This window comes from Acomys minous (genome assembly GCF_964271855.1).
Source record: "Acomys minous genome assembly, chromosome: 14".
Taxonomy (NCBI): Eukaryota; Metazoa; Chordata; class Mammalia; order Rodentia; family Muridae; genus Acomys; species Acomys minous.
In genome coordinates this window covers 96,564,097-96,581,318 of record NC_140496.1, presented here as the reverse complement: position 1 = coordinate 96,581,318, position 17,222 = coordinate 96,564,097, and the positions used below count along the sequence as shown (strand labels likewise).

Sequence of the window (17,222 nt, the reverse complement as noted above, 5' to 3'; positions counted from 1 at the left end):
TGGTCTTGCTTCTGAAAAGAAGCTATTAAAAGACTTGTATCTGTGTAGTAACAGAGTCAGATTTGTTCTATTGAAAGATCGGTACAGCTTTAATGTGCTTAATGGGGCACACTGATTTCTGCATAGTAATTAAGACTGGAGTCCAGAACCCCATATTAGAGGTTATAGAGCTGTTCCAGCATAGGGGTGGTGATGATGGTTATCAGTCACCTTAGGTGCTGACCACAGGAATGGAGAGAGTTCCAGGGAGAACAGACCTGAGTCAGGTGCAGATTCAACCACTGTTTCCCCAGGGAAAAATCTATGATACTGTACTTATTCACCGCATTCCAAAACAGTCAGAGTGATCATATGTGATACAGTACTTATTCATCACATTCCAAAACAGAGTGATCACATGTGACACAGTACCTATTCATCATATTCCAAAACAGAGTGATCACATGTGACACAGTACCTATTCATCATATTCCAAAACAGAGTGATCACATGTGACACAGTACTTACACATCACATTCCAAACAGTCAGAGTGACCATGTATAGCCTAGACAAACCAAACATTCACCGTATCCCCTGTCCTGCCCCATGTCCAGGAATCTACCTTCATGGATTTAGTAAGCCCAGGACTTAAAATGTGACAGGGGAAAATAAATGAACTGAAAAATAGACATTTTTCATTGTCATTACTCCCTTACTAGTACAATATAACAACTATTTGCATGACATTTGCAGCATATTAGTTATCTAAGGCGCTGAGATAGTTTAAGAATGTAAGATGTGCTTAGGTTATATTCAAATACAATGCCTGTTACATCTGAGGATTTGAGTGTCTACAGGGCTTCTACAACAGATCTCCCATGAACACTAAAGGGTTATAATTACTTCTAGGCAGCTGAGATCATGGCGACGACAATTGCTTGCCTATATCATTTGGTTTTTAATGTGATGTGTCAAGTTGCAACATGTAAATCCAGATTGGATGCATCTTGCACTTCACTCTGAATAACCTGAAGGTTACTTTCATGATGACCTGATTATGCAGCTTTTTCTTTTGCTTATGCATTTATGTCTTCTAATAAACATTTCATTCTTACTCATTTTCAAATTATTTGATAGTATCTGTGATACTAAATTTATTAATATTATCATAATTTTTAAATTAAAATCTTAAAATTTCTTTCCCTAAATCATTGAATTATCCAATTCTCATTTTCTGTTTGGAATTTTCATTAGGTGAAAGAGCCACTAATAATTAAATGTTTTGGTGTTTTCTGTCTTAGTTGGGGTGCCTATTGCTGTATAAAATACCATGGCCAAAGCAATTTGGAGGAAAGGGTTTCTTTGGCTTACACTCCTCCACATCATAATAGTCCATCATTGAAGAAGTCAGGACAGGAACTCAAACAAGGCAGGAGCTGATGCAGATGCCATGGAAAGGTGCTGCTTACTGGCTTGCTTCACAAAGCTTGCTCAGCCTGCTTTCTCATAGAACCCAGGACCACCAGCCCAGGGATGGCGCCACCAACAATGGGCTGCCCACTACCCAATCAGTCAGAAGATAGCTAACAGCCCAGCCTTATGAAGGCATTTTCTTGATAGAGGTTCCTTCCCTCAGATGACTTTAGCTTATATCAAGTTGACATAAAACTGTCCAGGTGACTGTCTCTCCCAGCAGTGTTAGATCTGATGCATCTTTGCAGTTTGCTGTTTTTATTGGTAGTTCTTACATGTGTCTAAAGCATCACTTACATGCTTTCTTTAATTGTGTGTATACACAGCTCCCAGTTGAGCTTTGATTTACTTTCATGCCTCCTGACAGTGGCAAGATATGAATAGATTTCTTTTTTTTTAATTTATTATTAAATGCTTTCATGCAAATATAGCTATTCTGATAAAAAGCATGGAGACATACTCAAATACAGTAGCTGCATGTCATTTAGTGTTCAGCATACCTAACTTATGATATTATGTACTGAAAGAATACCAGTTTCCGTATTAGTTAAGGGAGAGCCTTGCTCCGTAGCCTTTCTTGTCCCCAAACTCACCCAAGTGCTGAGATTACAGACAAGTGCCTCTACATCCAGCTTTCCCAACATTCCTGTTAAGTCATCATTGTCTTTATGTTAGTAATTTGCTTTTCTCTTTTTTGGTGTGTGAGTATATGTGGTACAGGAGTGTGTGAGCACTTGGAGTAGGTTCACCTGCCTGTGCATGGCCCTGTGGAGGGCAGAGGTTGCTGTTGTTGTCTTCCTCTCATTCTCCACTTTGGTTTTGTGACACTGAACCTGAAGGTCACCATTTTAATAAGATAGCCCCCTCACTTCTCCCCACATCACATGCCTGATTTGTACATATGTGCCAAGCCCTCATGCTTGCTGTCTGCACAGCGAGCATTTACTCTCTGTGCTTTTCTTTTTATGATACAAAAATGTCCTAATATGCACTAAAGCAGGGGATCTTAATTGATGGTGATGTAAAAATTGGTGCTTTCTAAAGAATATAAGTTGTATTTTGGACAAATGCAATACAAATAAGTTTGTTTATATTGTATAATATAAAAGTGGTAATATTTTAGGGAGCAGTACATTTGATGGTGTCAGATGTAAAAGGAAAGCAACAAACATAGTTTACAAGGTACTTAGTTAACTCTAGTGCCTAGCTCTTACACTCTTTGTTGAAGGAGAATTTATCATCCCCGCTTGAATAAAGAGGCAGCCTAACAGTGATATGGTAGATGTCGTTCATTAGCAGGAATTATTTTAATGGTACTTTCAGCCTCAAAAAGATATCTTTATCAAGCCTGCACTTTAGGTCATTACAATTAAGTTGACTATCATCTTACTAACAAGTTAACCGGCTCTGAGAAAAGTAAAAGGAACTGTCCAGTTTATAGTGTAATGGACTGGAACTGTCCATTTTATTGTACTGTGACCCTAGATAGTTTCCTGTGTCATGACAGCATCAGTGGGTCTGTAAGGAGGACCAGATCTTGTAGGGATGGCAAGGGAGGATTCTCATTGAGGACAGATAGAATTAACTATGTGCTGGGCAACCACTAAAATTTATTTTAGGTGGCATATTTTTTGCATCTAAACTTCATGTTTGAAATTCATTTAATTTAGCTATGACTCTAGTTAATTCACCACCATTATCATATGTTGCTTGTGCTGTGGGGTACGTTTTAGAAGTAATATGCAGCTTTCTTACTTTATTGTGGGTAGACAGAGCTGGGGAGAATTATGATATGTTGTTTTTCTTTCCAAGAAAGACTCACTTATTTGTGAGATTTGATTAGATCAAAGACTGAATGATGTTCACTTTAGTTGTAAGTGGATATAAATTCTATCTATTTGAAAGCTAAAGTAGATAGAGATGGGAAGGGACGTTACTGTTCTACAACCACCCCAGTTTCATTGCAGGCTTTGTGGTGCACTAATAAGTGGAGGTAATGATATTTGCTCGGCTAACATGGGTGGATTTATTGGTTCTATTTTTAAAGTTTTGTGTGAGTAAGTAAACTGCTACCAGTTACATGAATTTCATCTCTTCTAATAATATTTCATTGCCATCTGCTCCCTGAATTTTTACATCATTAAGTAGTTCACTTGCTACAAAGTCCTGAGGGGAGTTGTCCACTGTCAGAATCAGGGTGTGATGCAGAAAGTATGCTTGCTATCCTCATAGCAAATCCATTTGAGTTTAAAACCATGATTCGTAGACAGGAAAAAATAAGAGTAATGCCATTACCTATCCATTTTCTTTTCTTCTGATGTTTCCTTTCAGGGTTTGTTTTGGTGTTGGAATCTCTTTAGTGTTATGGGGGCACATCTCTAGAAGCCCTCCTGTCTTACAATTTTAATTTCATGCTGTCATATTAAACTTTTTTTTATAAAAGAAAGTACTTAGATTCAGTCATAAAGGTTTCTCCTAAAGAGTTACTACTCTTCTTATTTCACATATTTGTTCAGATGTCCTTGGTCACATCTGACCTACCTGCTATCAGCTTTTGTAAATAAAGTTTCATTGAAGCCGTGACAATGCCCATTTCTTTACATATCATCCATGGCTATTTTCAAGCTTCAGTGACATGTTTGAACATTTGCTATCTTAGTTAGGGTTTTATTGCTGTGAAGAGACACCATGACTGTGGCAATTCTAATGAAGGAAAACTTTTCATTACAGTTCAGAGGTTCAGTCCGTTATCCTTATGCCAGGAAGCATGGTGTCACACAAGCAGACATGGTGCTTGAGAAGCAGCTCCAGATTAGCTGTCAGCAGGAAGAGAGCTTCTTAAACCTCAGAGCCCACCCCGCAGAGACACACTTCCTCCAACACAACCACATGTCTCAATAGTGCCACTCCCTATGAGCCCAGAGGGGGGCATTTTCACTCAAACCACATTTGCAAAAGAGTTAAAAGTCATGCAAAATCTGAAATAGCAATTTCATGGTTCCTTACAGGAAAACCCTAACTCTGGATTCAAACCTTATATACAAGAAAAATGTTATGCTTCCTAATTCTGCACAGAGATGCAAGCTTTGCTGGGAAGCTGCAAGCACCTTTGCAGTATTAACTCTGTTTCTGTTACTGACTCGCTTAGCAGTATCAAAAGATGCTAAGATGCAGGTACTAATCCCCGGGTATATCTTCCAAAGAGAGTTCATGATATAAATATTGAGTCTACTCTAATTAGTAGTTGACTGAGTGGATACTTTGTTAATCGGATAAAGTCTCATGTTGAGTTTAACACCTGACATTTACGGGGCATTTTGTGTACAATTCTGTAATGGAGGTAACATTTCTTTAAACGGCTTCATTTTACTTCTTTACATTTGGTGGTAGTTACTGTTTCCTAGATGGGGAAACCAAGCCAAAATGATGACCTTTCTAATTCTACAGCTTAGAAACCAGTATCATTTAAGCTGATGAAATCTTACGTTTTCTTTTCCTTCCTCATCAGTCTCTGCCTAGCTAGTGAGGATTCTATTTATGTGGATAATTTGAGTCCTGCTTCTCTTCCTTCCACTTCTCTCAGATTAGGCTGCTATTTTTTCCTATGAAAATGCTAAAAAAAAAAAAATTAAGTTACTTTTTATTGTATCTTTGGAAATAATGAAATAATTAATCTTAATGTATATACTTACATGTTTTAATGCAAATATGAGACAGATATAGAATTCTTTTTATAGTCATTTGAAACAGTCTTGTGTAGTTCAGTCTGTTCTTAAACTCACTGCATAGCTAAAGTTGACCTTGAACTCATGACCTCCTACCTCAACCTCCCAATAGAAGGATTATAGGAGAGAATCACCATACCCAACTAGAACTTTAATATCCAATTTTGTGTGTGTGTGTGTGTGTGTGTGTGTGTGTGTGTGTGTGCGCGCATTTGTATATATTGAGGATGGAGGTCAGTGTCCTGTGTTCCTTAATTGCTGTCCTTTTTATCTTTTTGAGACAAGGTATATTAGGGTTCTCTAGGGGAGTAGAACTTATATAATGAACTTATATATGTATCTACATATTCATATATACATTTATACATATTTTATTAGAATGGCTTACAAGCTTACAAGTTCAGAAGTCCAACAATAGTTTTCTCCCAAAGGAAGGTACAGAAATCCAGTAGCTGTTCGGTCCATGAGGCTGGATGTCCCATCTGGTCTCCCTTATACCCTGGAATCCTGAAGAAGTTAGCTCTAATCCCAGTGAAGGCATAGACTTACCAACCAGAGTGAGAACAATCGAGCAGAGAGAGAGCTCGTACCCTTCTCCCATGTCCTTCATATAGGCTGCCACCAGAAAGTGTGGCGCAGATTAAAGGTGGATCTTTCCTCCTCAAAGGATCTGGATTAGAAGTGGGTCATCCCATTTTAAATGATTTAATTAAGGCAAACATTGCCCTCAGGTGTACCCAGCCGCTTGGGTTTTAGTTAATTCTATATGTAGTCAAGTCTACTATACTCCTCATAGGTTAGCTAGACGGGCTGGCAGGCAAGCCCTGGGTCCCTCTTTACCTCCCCGTGGCTGGGGTTATGTGTGCTTGTCACCATGCTTGGCTTTTATGTGTGTGCTGGGGATCCAAGCTCAAGTCTTTATGTTCTCATGGCAAGCACTTTACCAACTGAGCTGCCTCCCAAGCCTTCACATAAGGCTAACCATCCTTTTTTAATATTCCAGAGGCTCTGACTTGTGCATCAGTTTTGCTTTTTAAGGTAATGTATGTGACTGGGTGTGGTGGCGCACACCTTTAATCCCAGAACTCAGGAGGCAGAGGCAAGAGGATCGCTGTGAGTTCGAGGCTAGTCTGGTCTACAAAAGTGAGTCTAGGACAGCCAGAACTGTTACACAGAGAAACCCTGTCTTGAAAAATCTAAAAAACAAAACAAACAAAGATAATATATGTGCCAGTGAGATAGCTAAGCACTTGCAGGTGTTTGCCGGCGACCCTGCTGAGCTTTGTTTGATACCTAGAACCCACATAATAGAAGGAGAGGACTGACTCCTGCCTGTTGTACCCTGACCTCCTCATACATGCTGTGGCAAACACACACAGTCATTCAGACACATGCTAAGTAATTTTCTTAGATTTTCAGAAATAAATATTTTGTTTGCTTGCTTTGCTTTTTATTTTTTATCTTATTATTATTATTTTTGAACAACTCTGGCTTCCCATAATTAAAGAATGAACTCCTTTTCCCACTGTATGTCACACATAACAACAATAATGAGATTATTCAGAAAATGCTGTGCATATTGTGATAAATGAAATTATTTGCTGACTTTAACTAAAATGGTAGTAAAACCCTATGTGTTACCATCTTGTGGGTTTTTTTTTTTCTTTAATCTGCTATGCAATTGTAACTAAGACTCAAAGAAAATTTTTGTGTAACCTCAATAGAGAGAAAAAGGAAAATCTATGTACTAATATTTGGTGACAAGCAATATAAAAAAAATTAAAAGAGAATGGAACCTAATCTAAGTCCCTACATTCACTTTAATTAAGACATTCTAGATCCAGTTTAATCTGAGTTCTTAACGTTGAAAGGATGACTGCTGGTGGCAGAGACTGTCCTTGTGAGGTGGCAGCGATATTTGATACCTAGCCTTAGGTGCACCTGTTCCAACTCTTCATGGCATACATGCCAGCATTCCCCACTGCTTACATAAATGATAATAGTTTAATCTGTCCAATTTTGCTTTTAATCATTGAATTAAGCATGTCCTTGATTTCATTCAATAAAAATTGCACAAACCTCAGAATGTTCTCTGATCTTAGATCTTGGCTTAACTTTTTCCATTTTTGCTGGATATAATTTCACGCCTGGATTATGAAAAGTAGACTGTTGTTTATGGTTTCAACATAAGGAGCTTGATAGAAAAAAAAATGCACAGAGCCTGTTTTTCTCTTGGCCACCATCTGTTTAAGATAGTTGGGGAAGGGGCAGAGCAGACAGCCCTCACTGTCCACAATAGTATGCAAGTGTGCTGCCATACTGCTACTCAATTTAGCATGTGTAAAATTTCTACCATACCTTTGAGAACATGCTCTGCTGTTGAATTACAATTCTTTATCTCCCCAAGAGTGGCAGAGTGTCACTTTGATATGGAGCAGTTATTTATACAAGCCCAAGATTAGCTTCAATGTTTCCTATAAGAACATCCCTTGCCATTCACACAGTTGTTTTTCACATCATAAACTTGTGTATGACTTCTGCTTTGTAGGGGCAGTGGACACTTGTCTTTTTTCCTTTCTGGTAACGTTCATATTCATTAACATTTTCAATATCAACTCATTCTTCTGACACTGACAGTAAAATATTACATGACTTTTTTTTTAAGGAATCAGAATTTTTATAATAATTTCTAGGGTAGTGCCATGATTTTCTTTGTTGCTTATTTATTCAGAAATATAGAAACACAAATGCATACTCCTTTTAATTGTTCTTCAAAACATCAGAAGTCCAACCTTACATACACATGCTTTATTTAAAGAATTTTGTACCTATTTGCTTTAATGAATTAAAGAATAGGTATCCATGTTTAAAGATAGAAAGAAATATTATCATGGAAAATAAAGGTTTCTACTACAGAATATATTAAGGTTTTACTATAATCTAAGCTGTTAGAGGCACCCGGACAAGTTTGTTGCTTTTTGAATATTGGCTTTATAAGCAAAAAGGAAATATAATGCTTTCATGCATGATTCCTAAATAGTCCACACATGCTCATGCTCTCCTCTGATGTCTGTTGCTGTGGTAAAACACACGGACCAGAAGCAATCTGAAGAGAAAAGGGCGTATTTGAGGGCTCCTCTCCTTAAGCCCCACACAGTTTGGGACTCTAGTCTCCTCGTGGGTGCCTGCAGAAGACAGTCCCTTCTGGGCCTGCGGATCAAGATGTACAATTCCAGTTTCCTGAGCACCATGTCTGCCTGTGTGCTGCCTTGCTTTCCGCCATGATGACAATGGACTGAACCCAATTAGATGTTTTCCTTTATAAGAGTTGCCTCGGTCATGATGGCTCTTCACAGCAATAGAACACTGACTAAAACAGTGACCGCAGCAGCTTTGAGAGGAAAAGGTTTATTTCATCTTACAGCCCATCATGAAGGGAAGCCAGGGCAGGAACTCACGGTAGTAATCTGGTGCAGAAACTGAAGCAGACGCCGTGGACGAACACACTACATGGCTTGCTCAGCTTGGGTTCTGATACAACCCAGAACCATTCGCCCAAGGGGGGCACTGTCCATATTGGCTTGGGCCTTCCACATCAATTACTAATCCAGAAAATGCCCCCACATTATATGGCAGATTATAGTCTGATGGTGGCATTTCCTCAGCTGTGATTTCTCTTCCCAGGTATGTCTAGAATTGTGTCAGGTTTACAAAAACTACCCAACATACTTGCTGAATGATTGAATAGCAATGTAGGTAAACTTACTACCTTTCCAGCTCCTACCACTTACCCCGTGTATTAATCAGGTCTCTATTGGTGAAAAAAATACCTCAGTAATCCACATTAAGAGATTAAATGTTTATTTTCCTTACTATTTTTTAAGACTTTAAAGTTAATTAGTTATTACTTTACACAGTGTATATGATACATACTGACTGCTTCGACACACCCTCACCCTCTCACTATTACCTTTTTCCTTCAAATCTTTCTCATGTTTATATCTGTTTGTCTTGTTTGTGACCTTCTGAGTTTAACCAGGGATGTCCAGGTAAACTATGGGTTTGGAGCTAGCCACTCTAGCTAAGTAGTTGTGAGTGTACCCTAAAAACCATGAGTCCTCCCCCAGACCCTAGCAAGAGCCAGTAATTCAGTGGTAAGTCCACTTACTTGTACATAAAGTCTCTGAGTGTGCTGTATCTTTTTTTTTTAAAGATCTATTTACTTATTATGTATACAGTGTTCTACCTGCATGTAATGCCTTCACACCAGAAGAGGACATCAGATCTCATTATAGATGGCTGTGAGCCATCATGTGGCTGCTGGAAATTGAACTCATGACCTTCTGACGAGCAGCCCATGAGTGCTCTTAACCGCATCTCTCCAGCCCTGCGTGTTGTATCATATGCAAAGGAAAAAATTTTGATGCTCTTGCACTTAAATTGCTTATCGATTGGAAATTAATTCGTGGAACTTGAATTGTAAATCATAAAAGTGTGTGAGCTCCTTCCACTACGGTAACTGATTGTTGGCAGGACCTATCTTGTGTTGGTCCCATGCAGGTAACTACGGTTGTGAATTCATGATTGCAAATGACTATGTGGACTCTAGAGGTGGGCATTTCACAGCCTTTCACTATGTTTCCCAGCTTTTACGTACTTCCATGAAAATTTCCAAGCCTCAGAGTCTTTTCCATGTAAATGTAGTTAAGGACAGAGCCCTCAATTGTCACTTAATCTCAGCTTCTTGGGCATCCACAAGTCTCTACATTCACTGACAACTCACTGTAAAGGGAGACTTCTCTGATTAAATCTAAGGGCTTTTGTCTATAGATACAAACCTGTCTTTAGAAGGCAGTTTAGTAACTATGTCAGCTTAGTTGCCCCACTTAGGGAAGATTTCTCCATGCCTCTTATTACATAGGCTTATATTACCACGTGAGTCCTCTGTGGAGGAGGCCTCAGATCCGATCGGAGGGCAGTTGTGCACCCCCAACAGCAGTCATGCTATCAACACACAGGTTTCAGGCCGTTGTCCTTTTTTGTTTGTGAATCTGTAATGAAGTCTCATTATGGCATGAGTGCATAACCGAGGAAGCCCATCTGCCTCGCAGCCCACATCAAGAGACCATGCTGAGGAGCAAACTCCTACAGGGCCCCACCTTTTAAAAGAAAGGGTCCACCACCATCTCCTAGCACCTTAGATGGGGGCACGAAGCCATCATATCATGTGCACCTTTCAGAAACATTTCATATCTGAACTGCATTCCCGCTGTAAGCAAAATCAAGTATTTGCTCATCGGTAACCTTCTTTAAGCTTCATGCGGGCAGACGTTATTCTTAGTCATACTAGTCTAGCCCACCGCATCGCTCAGTGCTTCGTTTCATGTCTGTGGGCAGCACAGTCCTTTCCTGGTTGTGTGGTTTTAATCTGATATGTGGTGACAATGACATCATTGTAATGGTGCAGCAATTCCCTCCGTCTATATTTCCTTTAACTTTTTCTTTTCTTTCTGAGTGTAAGTTATTTATTTAAGCCATCTCCTTTTACGAGCAAAGAGATGGAAGATCGATAGCATGGTCACCATTTAATACAAGGAAGGATGAGCTTAGCATCCAGTGTGCTTTCGTGGTCTACATGCAGAGTAATGGTCCAAACCAGTACTGTGGTCCCTTGCTGCCTGGGGGAATGTCCAGGTTTTCTTTACTCATCTTCACAGCCAGTCGGAAGTGGGTTCACATGAGGTTTGTGGAAGAGGGTATGGTTAGCATCTCCCCAGGGGAAAGGCTTAGTCATGATGCGAAGGTGGGGGTAGGAAACGAACTCTAGTGCTCTCCTTGTCTTCAGGAAAACGTTGAGCAGGCTCACTCCCACCCCAGGCAGCGCCAACAAGTAGGTGAGGGCCCTCCACATGCAAGCTGAACCCTCCTCGCCATGGGCGCCACTCCACATGGACTGCCCCGTGCATGGGAGGGCCTGGCCCAGCAGCAGAGACATCCAAGACACACACCCTGCCACCACCACCATCCTGGAACTATCTCCTTTAACTTTTCAATGTAACAACAACAACAACAACAAAAATCCATAGCTGTGTGGGTAGTTTTGCACGTGTGGTTTTGTAGATGTTTGTGTGGTTTTGTGTGTGCGTGAGCATGTGGCAAGAAGTGAAGAGATGTAAGAAGTCGCAGATTTAAAGAGAAATCATCATGACAAATATTTTTAAAACTAGCAACTCGAATGTTCTTCATTCTGCGTATTTTACTTGCTTCATTTAACAAATCCCTTTTTCAGATGCTAAGAGCAATCTAGTATACTGATAAATTATTTAATACATGTTTAAATTATTTGGTGTTAATTTCTGTAAACACTAAATGATGAAAAGCAAAGGGAAGATCAAGTATGGATGTGTGTAATTTATTGCCCTTAAAAAACTCAGCTAGCAATTTTACTTAATGAAAGGGACATTCTCACGGTTTATTGAGTAGCTAGTGGCTTTGAATTTCTAGAGAGCTTTAAGATCCTGAAATATGTTTATTACAAAAGGAAAACATTTCAGACAAAGTTCCAGTTGGGTAGAGATCATCCACAAAAGAATCCAAATTTAATGAAAATTGTTCAGGATTAGAGTGAAGAAGAAATCTAATCTGAAGTGGAGCTCACTTCCCAGAGTTCTCATTGTGGCACTGTGCTGACTCATAACAGTTTTTGTGGCTTATATTTCTGCATTGAGAATTGGGGTTGAGTCTGTATTCCTCTGTAATGGTCTTACTAGAAAGTAAAAGGAAAGAAAAACAATGCTGTCAGTAAGTAAATTGTCATTAAGATAGATCATTTCTACAGTGGGTTCAATGCACTTAAGGCACTTGGTCCCCATGGATGATCATCTTTTAGTGACAGAGCAGTAATTAGCATGGAAACATGACTCACTTCATGTTGTTTCATTCACTTAGTGCCTTGTGTTCTCACTCCTCCTGCCAAGTGACGAGAGCCATAGGATGGTACTTAGTTACTAAAATGTTAGCTGCTTTTTGTAGTAGAGAGGTGTGAGGTTCCGTCCACAGAAGTAGCATTTTCTCCATATTGTAAGTAACTTTGCCTTGGGACTGCTCAGGGCTCAGTTGTTAGCAGGGGCTGCGTAGCGTTCCCCTCCAAGGTGGTGTGTGTGAGAATAGCGGGAAGCAGTGCAACTTAGAGCTCTCTAACTCGTGTGTAAGACACAGCCACCACATGCTTTGTGATTAAAAAATCTTTTCATATAAATAAGTTAGTGCCTTTTGTACTTCTTGCGGCCTGTACCAGATGGGTTATGTCCCATTCTACAGTGACTGTTTGAGAATTTTTGTACTCATTTATTGCTTAGAAATGTCCAGATGACTCAATACTTTAGGGCTTATGCATAGATAATGTGATACAGAAGATGAAAGGGTTTCATTCTCTTTGAGGTCTGATTTCCGGATTTTCCAATTAGTAACTTTCCCATTTGAAACCCTAACCCTAATGCACATTTAAGAAATAGCTTTCTGTATAGTCTGAGGGCAGAAACAACAAAGTGAGCTGACCTTTTTTTCCCATTTGATTAAGTGCCTATTCACCTTTTATTCTTAAGTCAGTTTTTTTGGTGGAAAGAAGAGTATATATTTTAAAACTCAATTGACTTGGAGAAGAAAAGGTATTAGCGGGATTTTGATAAATAGTATGTAAATTGTCTAGGCAGGATTCTGGAGATGTTAAAAAAAAAAGAGAGAGAGAGAACACTACTATAGTCCTCAGCAGACACTTTGAAGAAGAAAGTTGTAACTGTTGTTTTTGTTTCCTCAGATGAGGGGATGAGATGAGAGCTGTACCCCAGCTTTATAAATACATGGCTTGGGGGGAAGCCAGAGCATTTTTATCCAGCTATCCCTAGGCTAAGTCATGGAAGCTTCTAGCCTCCTTACAATCTAACCTTCTGTAAGCCCCAAGCTTGAAGGCTTCAGCTTCCAGTCTCTGTCTGCTAACCTAGGCCTAGAATGTTTTCAGCATCTAAGACTTCTGAATAAGCTCACTCTTTCTAGTTCTTTCTGAACTCTGGCTGCCTGGTTCAACTCAGCTGTTCTGGCTCAAAACTCCTCTCCAAGCTCACTAATTCAAACTGACTTCTTTCTGCTTCTCACTAAATTACTACTGTACTTGTAAAACTGCCTCTGGACTCCACGAACTGAACTGCACAAACTCAGCTGCACTCCCCTGAAGTGCACTGTTGTACTTCCAAGCTCCGTTGTGCTGTCTCCACCAACCCTCTCTCTCTCTTGCTGCCCTGCTCTTGAGTAGCTTCTTTTTCCTGTCTGCTCTTAAGAGAACTGGGTGTATTCTGTCTCTGACTCGTTCTGTGAAGTCCTTTTCTGATTAGTTACTTTGTCTGCCCCTCAATTAGATGTCATTGGTATTAAAAGTGTGTACTAAAGGCATGTCTATACTCCAGCCAGATCACACAGACCTGAGTCTTTGGATATGATCCCTTACCAGAGTAGCCATGTTGCTAGATTAATTTAAAATTTAAAATCAAAACATGAATGATCTTTGCAGAATAGGGCAAGGGTAAGTAAGTAAGTAAGTAGCACAAACTGGACATTTCATTTCATTCAGAGAGGTGGGGTCCAGTAGGGTTTTCTGAAGGGACCCTGAGCAAAGTCTGTGTGTCTGTCTGTGTGCTGCATGTGCCCACGAGAAATGGGAAAATAGAAGAAATCACAAACTGTAGCTGGGATAGCGATGAAAGTTGTCTAGACTGAAGGACTTTGAAGCGAGAAGTCAAATGACAGGGTAAGGCTTGGATAAGAAAGGAGGATCTAACTTGAAAACACTTGCTGTGCTGGAGTCTGAACATAAACCATTAGGGACATGGGGGAGAAGAATGCTATCAGTGCCTCATGCATGGAAGAAGTTAAAGAGAGAGCTTCTTGGGAAAAGCTCTAGTGTGTCCAAGAAGAAACCCATTTACACGTGGAAATGTAAAGACTTTCAGGTTGAGCACGGAAAATGCTTTCCAGTACCTCAGGAGATAGCAAACCTGTACACAGAAGCTAAAGAGCTATGGTAGGTCTGCACTGTGAGAGTAAAAGTACCAAGGAAGAAGATATATGAAGTGGATATGGCACTAGTGCCCTTTTCCATTGGTTTAAGAGAATATGTGAGTCAGAGAGAGTGGAAATGGTTCCCAACCCAGTCAAGCTTCCTAGTGTTGAAAGCTCCATTTCATAGTGTGAGCCACACAGCACAGTAGAAGTGCAGGACTTTTGGATCTGTAGTTGCAAATCCTTGTGGTCAGATTTTATTCTGAAGAAGGAAAGCATCCTGATAACTATCTTAATTTTACACAGTTCTAATCATACTTTTAATAGATATTGTCCACTTACATTTATATATAGAAAAATATGTATATTGTATATTTATATATATACTTAAATATACATATATACATACTTATGTATATACTTATATATGGAAATATATATATATCATACACTATTGGTTTATGTTATATGTGTATGCTTTTATGGTTTTCCCTTTAAACCATTTAAATATGCATCTTTTTATTCCATTAGACCTTGTTTGTTTGTTTGTTTGTTTGTTTGTAGGTAAAGAGAACTCCTCTCTGTTGGTTTCAGACCCATTTGTCTTTACTCACTAGTTAGTGTATTTATTGATTTATTTATTCATTTCAGAGGTTGTATTTGCTGAAAAATAGAACTAGGAGTTTTGGGAACATGGTATGTTGAAGAAGAAAATACAGAAATGTATTAGTGGAATAATTAAGGTATTCGTGGATAATTATGGAACCATAGGAGACAACCATTTGATCTCTGTTATGTGGAAGGAACTGTGGTAGATGTGGGCCATTCAGAAGATATGAAATAGTTCACCAAGGAGTTGGGTCTTAAATCATACATAGTGGTTGCCATGCAAACAAGAGGAAGTATTAAAAAAAATGGCATTCCTGGGAGCAAAGGCAGCCAGTGTGTAGATGATCATGTGTGCAAGAAAAATGAAGTAGCATGAAGGGCAGAGAGGTTAAAAGTGACATTAAGGGGGGGCGGTGGTGACTGGACAGACAGATGTGTGCACAGTGCAAGACATGAACACATTCACTGGTCAGATAGCAGGGAGATTGCCGAACCACTTTACAGAATTGTGATTTGCCAGAATTTCAATCTTCACCAGGAGAAGGAATATGAGGTAGATGATACGTTTTGGCAGTTTGTCCAGAAAGAAAACCACAATTGGAAGCATTGTGAGAATGGAGAAGGGGAGATCTGAACCTCTTCTCACCAGGATGGTACTGGGTAACGAGCTGATGTGCCCAGTAACTGATGATGTGATCTTCTTGGAAAATACAAACTGGAAGATACTAGAGCAAGCTCTTTATCTTCAACCCACTGAGGCTTCTTATATGCCTGTGGCATATTTGGAAATAAGTTTAATTAGTTAAAGTGACTAGAGCTAACTAGATGGAAAGAAACATGTCACCTATGATGGCCACCTAGCCATACCTCCTTGTACAAGTAAGAAAGGAATGGATGCATGCCGTTGCTATGCTAATCCCTGAGTTTATCATCTGCTCACCTGTCTAGCTTCAGCCCTGTGTTTGCGTCATGCTTTGACACAATGTCAGTGGGTAAGTGAGGAAGTTAACCACTCATTTTATTAGGAAAAGTTCATATTAGGCTTTTTCTCATTGTGACTCTCTTACATTTATCTCCTAGCACCTTCTACTGGAAGAATTTCAAACAATTCAACGTCCTCGGGTACAGGGGCACCAGTGAACTCAGCTGTGGGGCCACCCCAGCCAAGTGACCAAGACACACTGGTGCAGAGAGCTGAGCACATTCCAGCAGGCAAACGAACTCCCATGTGTGCCCACTGCAACCAAGTCATCAGGTCAGTCTGTTAGCTTCGGTGTTTGGTTTGGTTTGCTTGTTTGGTTGTTTGGTTTTGGTTTTTCAAGACAGCCCTGGCTGTCCTGGACTAGCTTTGTAGACCAGGCTAGCCTCGAACTCACAGTGATCCACCTGCCTCTGCCTCCAGAGTGCTAGGATTAAAGGTGGCACCACCACATCCAACTTCTTTTAATATTTTTTTCCTTCAAAGTACTTAATATCAATGTGGTTGTTTTTAATGTTCTGTAATGTGTATAATTTTAATAGTAAAAGTGCTCTTGCTATAGCCCCATGTGATAGGATTAAAGTGTATAAACCATGCCTATTTTGCTGAAAAGTAACCCCGGGCTCCCTGAACATAAAACTAAAATATTGATTGTTACAGTTAATTCCTTTCTACCAGATCTAGACAGGTAGTCATTAATGGAATAGCCCTTCAGAAATATTAAAATTGGAAGGCATAAAGGGACCCTGAGATCATTTATCTCAATGTTGTTATTCTACAAATCATACAAATGAGTACTTTCGTTTACTTGAAAAATAACTTGTAACATAAAAGAAGGAACTTTGAGCCCTCGAGAACAGGTTAGATTTTAAGCACTTAAGCTGTGAAAGTAGACCTTGATGTGTCTGTTCACAAGTGCCTTAAGTATCAGGGTGGGTTAGTACCTGCATCTTCCAAGTGTTTTCTTCAAAATCTATTTATTGACTCTTAAATTCCAAAGAGGGAAAATGTCCAGAGATCTTTTAAGCATATTGTACTACACCTTATTAAATCTCAGCATCCTTATGAGTGGCTTTTAAAATGTTATGAGGTGTGTATATAAATTCTGGTTGCAGACATCTCGCCATAAAGGCCTTTGTGCATTGCCCTGCTGGCAGTAAAACTAGTTGCTGAAATTATTTCTTGCATATTCTTCTTTTTAAACTGTTCTATTTTGAAACTGTGGAAACAATGGTGTCTATAAGGGCAAATGCTTAAGACTGACATTTCTCCTTTTTCTCTTACATTAATGGTGCCTAGCATTATATTTCTAGACCATTTTTAATATGAGAGGAAGGATGGTCCAATGCTTTCAACCAGGTGTAGACAAACACTCCTCTTAACCCATCAGTAACTTGGTACCATG

The 17,222-nt window shown here is 39.5% G+C and overlaps 1 protein-coding gene across 11 annotated transcripts in view; it reads left to right on the top strand.

Annotated features, from left to right (window-relative positions):
- The window catches only part of PDLIM5 (PDZ and LIM domain 5), a 171,809-nt gene that overhangs the window by 132,805 nt on the left and 21,782 nt on the right, over positions 1-17,222 (top strand). For all 11 annotated transcript variants that reach the window (XM_084756073.1, XM_084756086.1, XM_084756085.1 and 8 more), the window contains one exon: positions 15,919-16,093. In XM_084756073.1, the coding sequence (XP_084612199.1) occupies positions 15,919-16,093 (175 nt within the window). The remainder of the gene's footprint in view (positions 1-15,918; positions 16,094-17,222) is intronic.